Consider the following 13,186-nt stretch of genomic DNA (forward strand, 5'->3'; position numbering starts at 1 on the left):
ATGAGCTAATGTGGCCTACACAACTGTAAAGTGGAGTGTTTGGTGAAGTTTATTAACTTTTTGTTTTTTTTCGCAGAACAGACTACAGAGTGAGCTGCACTCACACACAGACCGTGCAGACAGCCATGAACGGTGCTGCAAGGCCAAAAAAAGCTCCTCTATGTACTCCTATAGTGTTTTTCCACAATCTAGCAGGATATGGATGGAAACCCACTAATAGGCTAAATTTGAAAAAACGTGCAGCAGGCAGCACTAATTGAAAAAAGGACAATGGGACAGTATGAGGTAGTGACGCACCCTGAGCTGACTACAACCGGCTGTGGGGGCAGAACAGACTACAGAGTGAGCTACACTCACAGACCGTGCAGAAAGCCGTGAACGGCGCTGCAAGGCCAAAAAAAGCTCCTCTATATAATCCTATATAGTGTTTTCCACAATCTAGCAGGATACGGATGGAAACCCACTAATAGGAGAAAAACAGGGAAAATGTGCTGCAGGCAGCACTAATGCAAAAAAGGACAATTGAACAGTATGAGGCAGTGACGCACGCTGAGCTGACTACAACCACCGGTGGCTGTAGAACAGACAACAGCTTGAGCTGCACTCACACAGAGACCTTGCAGACAGCTGTGAACAGCGCTGCAAGGCAAAAACAAGGTTCTCACACAGCGGTTGCTAAATTAGCCTGTGTAAAGCACAATGAAGCAAATCGCTATCTCAAAACTGGCCCTCAGTCAGAACACAGCGTCCTGTCCCTAACTGAATTCACAGCAGAGTGAACCCAAAATGGCGGTGGCGACTTTTATAGTGCATCATGAAATCATTTCCGCAGCCAATCACAGCCAATCACAGCCATGCCAGTAGTTACATGCCTACCATGCAGAACAGGATGTGCCCACACTTCTAATCTTGTAATTTTGTAACTTGTTTTTGTCTAGTGAATTGCATTTAGCCTTTACTGCAAAAACAAAATCTATAGACAGTGACATTCATGTTAAAGGAGGTTTTATTGGATGAACTGTATTATATTCTCAACAAGTTGGGTAACAGCTTTGTCTTTCTTGTCCATCCTTATCATAGTGATAAATACGCATCCCTCCAGATTCCTCTTTGACATTCTATGTTATTCTTCCTAAAGCATCAGGCAATTTATTTGTCACATACAGTCCATTTCAAGACAAGTATTTATCAAAAGCAGTGAAATGCACAGTGCCACACTGAACCCCATGGTAGAAAAAGGGTAAAATATTTACACAAGTCATGAAGCAAGTTCTTTCGTATAAGATCACACAAAGCCTATAGAGTAAACTACTTTAAGACCCATTTACAGATAATATACTCGCGGAGGGATCCCCATCCTGTGGCTCTCCGGCTGGTGCAAAACTACAGTTCCACGCATGCTGTGGAAGTGTCAGGGAGTTCTGAGTGTTCCCTATCTGTTATATCAGACGGTACTTTGCTCACTACAACTAGGTGGTCTTTGATCTCATCAAACAGTTATCATATCGCTAACCAAAGTCGGGGCTGGTGCCAGCACCAGGCAATCCTGGACAGAGCTCAAGACTTACTGAGCTTAATGGAGGAACCTATGGCAATTTTGGTAAACATGTTCTACATCTTTTATTTTCGGGTGGGGTACACAGGAGTCCTACTATGACCCTGTCACTCAAGGGCCCAAGCTCCAAGATGTGAACAAAAGATTTATTAAAACTATTATCTGTACACGCAGGTTCTCATCTTCTATAATATAGAGATTTTATATCATGGAAAGGCTCATATCTTCATCATAATCCCAGGAACTTAGTACCAATTATCTTCGGAGCATGAACACAACCCAGTTCTCCTTCTGAACTTCTCATTTGACTATGCTGAATGAGCAACCCTTGTGTTATCGATGGTAACTTATATGTATCTTCCATACAATTGCTGAGACTTACATCCCTCAACTCTAACATACCTGACCTACAATAACAAATTTCACTGAGACCTCACCTATTGACCAACCTATCATATCTTAAAGGGAGTCAATCAGCAGGTTTTTTTCTATGTAATCTGAGATCAGCATGATGTCGAGTCAGAAACCCTGTTTCTAGGGATGTATCACTTACCAGACTGTGGGGTGCAGTTTTGCTAGAATCCCTGTTTTTTCTGTTGTAAATGTAGCAGTGGTCAGAATGCTGAGCGGTGTATTACCCCGCCCACACAAGTAATTGGCAATGTACACTGTACAGTGTCAGCATGCTGCCAATCAGTGGTGGGGGCGGGATTACACAGATTACCCTGACTGGCCTGCACGTGAGACCTAGTCAGACAGTGATATTCTTCTGCTGATAAAACACAGATTGTAATGACACTATAACATAGCCTAATAAGTGACACATGCATGAAATCAGGGTCACTTACTCTATATTATGCTGCTCTCAGATTAAATAGCAGCACGGTGGCTCAGTGGATAGCACTGCAGCCTTGCAGCGCTGAGGTCCTGGGTTCTAATCCCACCTTGGACAACATCTGCAAGGAGTTTGTATGTTCTCCCCATGTTTGCGTGGGTTTCCTCCGGGTACTCCGGTTTCCTCCCACACTCCAAAGACATACTGATAGGGAATTTAGATTGTGAGCCCCATCGGGGACAGTGATGATAAAGTGTGCAAACTGTAAAGCGCTGCGGAATATGTTAGCACTATATAAAAATAAAGATTATTATTATAAATAGCAAAAAACCTGCTGACAGATTCCCTTTAATATAGTATAAACTGGCAGATTCTGGAGTCAATTATAGGATCTGGAAGGAAAACCTAGCTCTAACTTAGCGCCAAAAGTATTTTCTGAAATGATAACTGCTAACACAGTCATAATCAGTCTGCAAACATTTCTCAATATTGTTATTACTATTGATGTGCTCATATCTTCTTAAAGGGACACTAAATATTAAAAAGCTCAGCCCAATCAGTATAATGTTTAATGTAACAGAAGACTTGAAAATATATGTGTCTAAACTGTCATATATATTCTGTGCCCACCTATACCGTCTCCAAAGCTAGTTCATGAGAAACAGCAAGTTTATGTGTTGGGGGTCTAAGGTACTATATATCTTACTGCAAGGCATTCTGCTGAAGGAGGACTCTTCCCCACTCACTCTGAGTGTAGAATAGGTAGGTGATCTAGGTGCTACCTTTTTAGCTAAACCTCACCTCCTAGACTTTGTTTTGTAACTACTACAGTCTTGGTCATTCATAAACCCATCTGAAAACATTTCTCAATGTTAGGCCACATTCACACGTTGCGTCCTGTCCTGCGGGTTCTCCCGCAGAGGATTTGATAAATCTGCAGGGCAAACCCGCTGCGGTTATCCCTGCAGATTTATCGCGGTTTGTCCTGCGGGTTCCGCTGCGGGATTTTACCCCTACTATTGATGCTGCATATGCAGCATCAATAGTAATGTTAAAAATAATAAAATCTTGATATACTCACCCTCTGACGTCCTGATCTCCTCGGCGCTGCAGGCGGCGGCCCGGTTCCAAAGATGCTGTGCGACCAGGACCTTCGTGACATCACGGTCATGTGACCGCGACGTCACCGCAGGTCCTGGTCGCATAGCAAACCTGAGACCGGACGGTCGCGTGCAGCGCTGAGACTTCAGAGGTGAGTATAACATTATTTTTTATTTTAATTCTTTTTTTTTTTACTCAAATATGGTTCCCGGGGCCTGGAGGAGAGTCTCCTCTCCTCCACCCCGGGTATAACCCGCACATTATCCGCTTACTTCCCGCATGGTGTGCACAGCCCCATGCGGGAAGTAAGCGGATCAATGCATTTCTATGGGTGCAGAATCGCTGCGATTCTGCACAAAGAAGTGACATGCTCCTTCTTTTTTTCCGCAGCAATTCCGCGCGGTTTTTTCCGTGATTTTCCGCAATGTGGGCACAGCGGTTTTTGTTTTCCATAGGGTAACATTGTACTGTACCCTGCATGGAAAACTGCTGCGGACCCGCAGCGGCAAAATCGCGGCGGTTCCGCGGTAAAAACCGCATAGTGTGAACATAGCCTTATTGTTACTATTATTTGTTAATATATTCTTAAAGGGACTCTAAATAAAAAAAAACTGTGTCCCAGCAGTTATATATTCTGTTTCTAGCACCTAGTTCATCTCTTCAGTTCTACTTTATCCTACAACACCATGTAAGAGATGAGGCCTAAAATGCTATATATCTTACTGCAAGGCATTTTGCCCCCAAAATGAAATCTTTCCCATTTACTCTGCATGCAATATAGGCTTGGTAAGCTAAGTGCTACCTTTATAGCTAAACGTCACATCCTAGACTTTGTCTCAAAAATTTGAAGAAGCTCTTAAAGGTGACAAATGTTTAATGTCCCTTTAAGAGAGAATGATATGCTTCCAGACACTGCGTCATAACTGCATTTTTTTAATAAACACATAATGGACAATCGCCCTGTCTTTATCTCATTAAAGTAAATGAGACTAGTGTGCTAGTAGAATGAGATATTATAAGAGACGGCTGTGCTGCATTTATACATATATTTATATATATTTGTATAGCAAAGACACAATCAGTTCCAGTAACCTTTTACTGAAATTGTGGCCTGCTTAATATAAAGGTGATTACATATATTTGTGTAAAGAGCTGCAAAAAAAGGTTAAAGAAAGATATTTGTGAATATGAAAAAAAAGAAAAGAAATAAAATGTATCTGAAATGTGAAGGTTATAAATTGATCTGTCCAAATGGAAGGGGCATAAATCTCTGAACCCTTCCTAATCACTGTCGCTTCTCTCAGCCAAGACTGCGTCACTGTCCTCTGTGATCTGAAGAAGTGCATTGGGGTCAGGGCTCTCTCCTCTCAGCAACTCTGTTCCCTCTTCTATCTCTTCACAATCTCCTCCGACTTCCACCATTTCTGTGGCCTGTACTTCGACTTCTCCTTCTCTGATCTTCTTGACATAGAAAGTGAAAGGTGGAACCTTGTATACGGCGGTTTTGGAACGGGCATAGACAGGGTGGTCAGGAGTAAAGGACTTTTTGAACTTGTCCTTGGAGGTCTTCATCTTCTCTCGCCTTTCATTTGTCACAATCTTGGTTCCAAGCTTGGTCATTTTCTTCTCAATGTTGTGTCTGGTTTTCTCCAGGTTTTGTCTGGTCTTTTCCAAATTCTCTTTGGTTCTAACCTTGGTCTTTTCCATCTTTTCCTTCGAGAAAGCTTTCTTTATGTCATCAACTTTTCTCATTCCACTTCTCTTGATCTTCTCAGCTCTAGACTCTTCAATGGTTTCCTCTACTTCTACTTCCTCATCAGAAGACAGCTGAATTTGTTCTGGTTCGTCTTCTTTGTTCTCCTTCTCTTGACCATCGTCTTCAACCTCCTGTTTTTCAGTGTCCTTTAGAGATTTGCTGATGCTAAGTTTGGATGGCATCTTCACCTCATCCTAGAAAGAAAGAAAAAAATATTATTTTGGGTTTATTTTGAGGAAAAATATATGATGTTTCATTAGTCATGTATAATCAGAACAGTAAAGTAGCACATGCTTATAAAGTAGTGGACTTCTATGGTAAAGTAAAAATCCTCATGACCAAGCTTATTAAGTTTCTATTCTCTAGCATTGTTTTGTAAAGTAAAGTACAGTAACAAATCCCAAGATATATATATATATATATATGTATACATATATATATATATATACACACACCGTATGTTTCGGACTATAAGTTGCCCCGGACCATAAGATGCACCTAGGTTTTAGAGGAGGAAATTAGGAAAAAAACTGAAGCAAAAAATGTGGTCCATTCTGTACTTAAGATCACCTATTCTGGTGAATTTGGTCCCCTCGTCCCCATCCTGGTATGATTGATTGGCTCCATCCATTTCCTGGTATAATTGATTGGCCCCACCGACTTCCTGGTATGATTGATAGGACCCATCCAGTTCCTGGTATGATTGATTGGCCCCACCCACTTCTTGGTATGATTGATTGGCTCCATCCAGTTCCTGGTATGATTGATAGGACCTATCCAGTTCCTGGTATGATTGACTGGCCCCATCCATTTCCTCGTATGATTGACTGGCCCCATCCATTTCCTGGTATGATTGATTGGCCCCATCCAGTTCCTGGTATCATTGATTGGCCCCACCCACTTCCTGGTATGATTGATAGGACCCATCCAGTTCCTGGTATGATTGATTGGCCCCACCCACTTCCTGGTATGATTGATTCGCCCCATCCCCTTGCTGGTATGATTGGCCCCATCCCAGTCCTGGTATCCATGGCCCCATCAGAAAAGATTTTAAAAAAAATTCCTCTTTTCAGTAGCGCGCACTGTCAGCCGCCTGCTTCCTGCTGCTGCCAACAGTCACGTGTGCCGATACTTAAGAAAAATGAATATTCTGAATATTCATGTCTCTTAAGTATCGGCACACGTGACCGCAGCAGGAAGCAGGCGGCTGACAATGCGCGCTACTGAAGAGGAATGGATACTCTCCGCGATCTCTGATGAACACCCGGTGAGTATTCCGGCAGCTGTTCTCTGTTTGTGAGCAGCGCATGATGTCCCTGCCACGCGCTGCTCACTAGCATTAAGTAGCTGCTGGCACCGGAGCGGGACGCTGCGACTGCGGGGGAGAGCTGAGGAAGGTAAAAGTAAAGGTTTTTTTTTTAAAATATTTTCTGATGAGGCCAATCAATCATACCAGGATGCCAGGAAGAAATTAATATTCATTGCCCTCCACGCCCGTGGGTGTGGAATGCAGTGCATATTCATTTCTCTTTAGCAGCGGGCACAGGAGTTAGCTGGAGTAGCCGGCTCCTGCCTCTGTGACCCGCTGCTTCTCCGATACGGTTCCCCCACCTCCCCACCACAGCCAGAGCCAATATATCTGGACAATAAGACGCACCCCCCATTTTCCTCCACAGTTTGGGAGGAAAAAAGTGCATCTTATAGTCCGAAAAATATATATCCAAATTAAATCTGATTTAATTAAAAAATATAATAAAAACACATCTGATTTCATAAAACACTGGAAAAAGTGTTTGTGTTTGAGTCAAAAAGTCATTTCTAGCAATATGCTGCATATAGACACAGTAAAAATAATTCATAGTAAGAAAGTGCATATTTAATACATGATGTAATAGTAACCAGTGTATAATGTAACATGCACAATATAGGACTTATTAGAGGGGATGGATCACTAAATGGCCAGCAGAACACAGAAGAAAAAAGGAAAGAAACTATCAATATCCCAAGTAAGAATAAATTAGAAACCTTTATTGAAAGTATATGGGAACAGGGGAACAGATAAAATACATATATTGAAAAGGGGGTGCGTGTGTAACAAGGAATCAATATATTATCACAGAATATCGCAATCAAAGAGTCCATCACTCTGTGAATATCATAAAATAACTACTGGATAACAGTAAAAACATCCTATGTGGCCTAGGAGATCATCAGCCTGACTACTATAGAGTATGAGTGCAAGCCATACTTATAGGACATTAATCAATAGGATTACAATGTACATGTTGTTAGCATAAGTCCATTATTATTGCATCATCCCATGTGGTCCAAGGAATCCCAAAAATCATCTGCTAAAATAGGAATGAACAAAAAATAATAATAATAATACACAGCCCAGGGGTGTGCCCAGGTCACAGCTAGAGGCAGGAGGAGCAGCCTCGGTGCTGAGATGTGGTCGGACCGCAGTCTCTTGTGTTCAGGGGCTGCCATATTTGAGGTTACACACCCCCAAATACAAATGGCAGCCCCCAGTAGCAGAAATAAAAATGAATAAAAAAAAATAATTAAAGTTGGACATTTCATTTTGAATTAAAAATAATTGATTATATGATCAATAGTTATTATTACAAAATTAACCATTGCAGCACCTTTCCTTTAACTTAGTGGCAAGGCTGGGAAGTTAGCTATATGCTGTTCCCCCTTAAATTAGAGCAGATGATCAGTTCTCCCACTGGGGAGCTTCATGGTATCCTTCCTACACAACTAGAAAATGTAGACCTGTCTTTACATAATATTTCCTTCATGAGCAATCAATGTGTCACATAACGTTGACTTTCTAAACCTTTACAACACAGATCACAAGTTGTAGTAAGGAGAATGTACAGTACGTAATGGGTTAACAGAAGCCCTCATCCTGCTCACCAAGTACCAGATGTCATGGAGGCTTGGTGTCTGACACACATTCAGTTTGTTCATTAGTTCAAATTGCAGCCGACTTTTCACAATTTTCTGCAGTGAGTAACTGGCCGCTGGGGAAACATTTTCTTTTTTTTTTTTTCCATGGGCATACCGTATTATTTTCCACTCCAGTCCCATGCCAGAAACCTCTGTAGACCCAAAATGTAGCTTTGTCCTACACAAAGCCCTGGAGCTGCTTTATAAGGAGGGTCTCATGGCTCAGCCCGATCTTTATAGTGACAAGATCTGTAGGATATATATGTATATACGGTATATATCTTACAAACTATTGATTGTTTTCACCAACAGAACGTGTCCGAGAAGAAGCTTCTGTTGTTAAGATAGAGGTGGTAGAGAACCTGATAACTAGGCCCTGGAATGTCAGGACAAGAGTATGTTCGTCCTGGTTTGGGGCCGTGATGCTGTAGACCGGTATAGGTGGGTGTCATCATATTATATTAGTGGTCCCCGCAGTTCTAGCACATTGTGTTGTTATTTTATACTGTAGTCACTAATCTAACAGACGGGATCTCTGTGCCACAGCATGTACAAGCCTATGTTCTCCATGATAGTTTGCCTGTCACCTTTCTTCCTTTTTCTCTCCAATTTGAGAGATGGCCATTTTTTAGGAACCGTGAGACTTTGTAAAACCTCCCCAGATTCAAGAGAACAGAGGCATTTAGACAAAGTTAAAAAAAAAACTTCTAGCAAATGACTTTTTTTTTAAAGAAGCACTCCTCCTCCCATCAAAGTTTTTATCCTCTTAATACATTGCAGTCATCATTATCATACAACACTGTGTGCTTACAATTGCTCATTTTGCCTTTCTACCCAGCTAATTCTTCTCTTTTCTCTGATTTATGTAGAAACAGGAAGTCTCTTGTCCCTGCATTTATCATTCCCCTCTTCAACTCCTGATCTAGTTGCTCCACTCCTGACCCCTTGCAAGGGACTTTTTCAATGATGACTCCTGCAGGGAAAATTGACCTCCTGTTTCTACATAGAGGTTGGAAGGATTCAGCTAGTCAGTTATTAATCACATGATGTCATAGACCGAATGGAAAACAGAAGACTTAGCTGGGTAGAAAGGCAAAATGAGCAACTGTAAGTACACAGTGCTGTATAATATAATGACTGCAATATATTAAGAGAATGAAAATGTTGATGGGAGTGCTTCTTTAATGTTCATAATAGTAATAATTATGTATCACCAATTCTGTAGTGGGGGAATAACTACAGTATTATTGATCATGTACAATGCATAAAGGTTGTAGAAAATCAGACTATCTGCTGTCGTGTGACTACTGCTACTAGGCCATATTCACACGTGAAGTATTTGGTCAGTATTTTACCTCAGTATTTATAAGCCAAAACAAGGAGTGGGTAATAAATACAGAAGTGGTGACGTAATTCTATTATACTTTAACCCTGATTTTTCCACTCCTGATTTTGTTTTAGAAATACTGATGGTGTGAACGTGGTCAAACACAGAGATCTGACTGATTTTTTGTTCCAAGTGTGACAAAGTCACCGGTACAGTACTGGACGAGAGGTATGTTTCACTAAGGGTGTTAGCTTCAGTGATAGTGCAGCGCCCCAGAGATTTGGTTGTTGCAGTATGACACTCTGCCACTAAGGGGACACACACCCCGCGGAGGTATCCTAAGAAAGAGACACGAAAGGAAGGATATTGTGGAACAGTGAGAAACGAGATCAAGCACAAAGGAGAACCAGTAGGAGTCGTGCCGTGAGACCGAGGCAACATCCTACTGAGGCGCTTAGCCGGTGGCCGGAACACCGCGGAAGTAACTGACTCTAGGCCTTACTTCAAACTCCGTAGGACAGTTAATTATAGGTTGGCTGTCTACCTTAAATTTCCTACGAAGACATAGGGGACAACGCGTGAAAAGGGGCGTCTCTAGGGTCCCGGAAGAGCTCCGAGCCTTCCCGTCATATGGGTGCGTCCTAGCCATAACATACTGGGGGACGAGAAACTAGTAACATCTGGAACAAGCGAGAGAGAATTAGAAAGAACGAACGAAGGAGAACAGAAGTTGTGAGGACTATTCCGAATGCTCAGCAGGGTAGCACTACAACACACAGGCGCTAGTGGTAGGCACTGATTTCCACCTGCAAAGGGAACTCTGGAAGTGCCCATCGGACCCGCCGGTCTCAGATAGCCCTGTTAAGCGTGCTCTGGATTGAGGATCCTGAAGTCTTCAGTAAAGAGGTAAAGAGACTGCAACCTTGTGTCCTCGTTATTGACTGCACCTCACACCATCACTATCCACTTTACTGGGAAGCCCTGGGGACATACTTCACCTGTGGGAAGGTATACCATCCAGCTGCCATTCCATCACCCCAGCGGACCCCACAGCAGCGTCGGTCACCCTGACCGAACACCACAGGTGGCGTCACGAAACCTTGACAGACTCCTATCACCTTTTATTGGACGCCTCTTAGCAGGGTCACGGACCGGGTCTAGCCACCGTGACAGCCTCAGAACCGAATCAGAGAGGCCTGGTACCGAGAACTCGTGGCCCTGTGTCTGGGGGCGCTCTAACTTGGCGTCACGAACAGGATCGTACTGAAGCCTGAGAAGCAGGTCATGTGTGCCTTGGAACTTGTGATTGAATTGTGCATGAACCGTGATTTATTGCAAGGACTGTGTATTGCTGATTGTCGCAGGATTCCCGCCAAAACCGCCGCCATTACCGCGCCACGAGGAGCGCAGGAGAAGAAGAGGGGCGTGGAAGTGGGTGTGAAAGAATTGAAGAGTGCGAAAGATAATGGCCTCCCAGTCTAAGTATTGTTGTATCCTGAGGGCGGGCCTGTCAGCCGCTGAGGTCCGCCTTCTCACCCTCTATGGAGGGTGGGCACAGTGGGGACGGAGTCGCCCCCGAAAAAGAGCCCGGGAAGAAGATCCAGAGGAGGGGACAAAGATGGCGACTTCCAGGCCACCGCATGGAGACGACCCGGCCAGGCGCAGGCCTGCATCACCCGCGGCGACTCCGGAGTCACCGCCGCTGCAGAGATCGGCCGCTGTGGAGCTGCCTGAGGGAAAACCCGGTGGACGGCTGCCTGATGGCTGGGTGGCCGCCGCTGAGGCTCGGTGGCTGGCGCGCTGCTTGGAGGCCCGCGCTCGGGTGAGTTCCCGGTTGGGCCACCCGACGGAGATCCGTCTCTCCCCCGTGTCCCCTCCTCTACCCACTCTGGCCACGTCAGATCCCCGCACCCGACTAGGGACTCGCGCTCCGCAGGAGCTGGACCTGAGGATCCTGCCGGTGACGGAACACCAGCGACGCCTAGTGGCGGCATGGAGGAAACAGCCTCGATCTGTGACCATGATCGACCTCACAGAAGAGGAGAAGGTCCCACCATCACAGTGGGGGGTGGTGGTCTTCTATAACCCCAAGGAGGAGAGGGGGGTCATCCAGGAGATTGGAGAGCCCTTGCAGGTCCGTGTCAACCGGAGCGAGGTGGAGCCCTGTTATGGAACGGTCGATGAGGATCGTGACTTGAGACCTGGGGATGCTGTGACCTACACCCAGTGGCAGAGGGAGACCGGCTGGGTGGCCAGGGGTGTCCAGAGATGCGCAGTCCTTCAGGTTGCAACTGAGGCTCCAGAGGGTGAAGCCCCTGCTGCGGACCACCAGACAGACCAGGCCCCGAGTGTCATTGGGGGTCCCACCCGTTCTCGGCCGAGAGGAGATCTGCGAGGTAAGGCCGCAACCGTCGCAGCAATAAACCTCGAAGAACCGAGTATGTACATAGTTATTTAACTGTTTCCTGCTGTTGCTGCTTTAAACCCGTCCAGGGTTATTTCTTAAAGGGATCCCTTTGTTGACCCGGGATCCCTATTGTTTTCATTTCTATTTCTATTTTTGCACAAGTTCATCATTGTTTAAAAGACTGCCGGATCATGAACAGTGAATGATTCCAAAACTGCTTTGTATATAGTTTGCACCTTCTTAAAGGTGCTCCCTACTGGTTTTACAAAAGAAAGAAGACTTTGCGAAGATAATGCTTCTGGACATGGCGCAGAAGGTCTTGCTTTCATTGGACTTGCAGACAGAGAGAATCTGCACTACCTCCAAGAGACTCGGCTCCCTCTTAAAGGGAATGTTTACATGTTGCCTTAGGAAAGGTTGAAATGTTGATAATGTTGAAATTTAGAATCGTTTGATAATGTTGATAGAGATTGAGGGCAGGAAAGATTGAAAGTGAACCCGTAGGGGTTAGAGAGAGAGTCCTCCTGAGAACCGTAGAACGACAGTTGGTTGCTGAAAGAGAGACAATGACAGTAGGCCCGGCCCAGGAGCTAGGCGGTCCTGCATTGGTGAAGCTAGAAAGGAAAGACAAGTTGAGTTATTTTATAGTATTTTGTAGTAGGCCTTTAGTGGGTTCAGGTTATACGCCCTTAAAGGAAAAGTTAACTTATTGTTCAGAATTTGCACTGAGTAGAATACCCGGTTGGGTGAAAAGAGTTATTTATAGTCATAATGTTATTTAAAAATATTTAATCCTGTTTTTGTTTGTAACGTTCAAGTGACCTCACCTCCCATAAAGGGAAGCATTGTTCTATTTACTTGTTTTAAGCATTTCAAAAATTTTGTATGTCTTTTGCTGAAATGTATTGTAGTTCGTCTTCCCAGTCCAGGAGTACTGGATTTAACAGGGGGGGAAAGGGGGGGGGAGTGCAGCGCCCCAGAGATCTGGTCGTTGCAGTATGACACTCTGCCACTAAGGGGAGTGATGGTATGTCTGATGGCACTAAAGGAATTCTACTGACCAGGTATCACCAGCACACATTACACTTCACACTCCGGCCACTAAGGGGAGCAAAAGGCTTTATTTATTGGGCCACTCCTCACACTGGTAAAACTAGGGGTTGGATAGGAAGTTAGTCAGAAGCTGACTGGGTTGGATTCAGGCAACATCCCGTGGCAGGGGGTGTTGCAGGGAGAAGACACAGGGGGGT

General features: G+C 44.3%; 1 protein-coding gene across 1 annotated transcript in view; it reads right to left on the reverse strand.

Annotated features, from left to right (window-relative positions):
- Positions 1–988: 988 nt before the first annotated feature.
- CAVIN1 (caveolae associated protein 1) overlaps positions 989–13,186 on the reverse strand; it is a 94,475-nt gene continuing 82,277 nt past the window's right edge. Inside the window, exon 2 of the mRNA XM_069751816.1 lies at positions 989–5,441. Within this exon, the coding sequence (XP_069607917.1) occupies positions 4,773–5,441 (669 nt within the window). The 3' untranslated portion in view covers positions 989–4,772. The remainder of the gene's footprint in view (positions 5,442–13,186) is intronic.

The sequence above is a fragment of the Ranitomeya imitator genome, chromosome 2 (genome assembly GCF_032444005.1).
Source record: "Ranitomeya imitator isolate aRanImi1 chromosome 2, aRanImi1.pri, whole genome shotgun sequence".
NCBI classification, from domain to species: domain Eukaryota; kingdom Metazoa; phylum Chordata; class Amphibia; order Anura; family Dendrobatidae; genus Ranitomeya; species Ranitomeya imitator.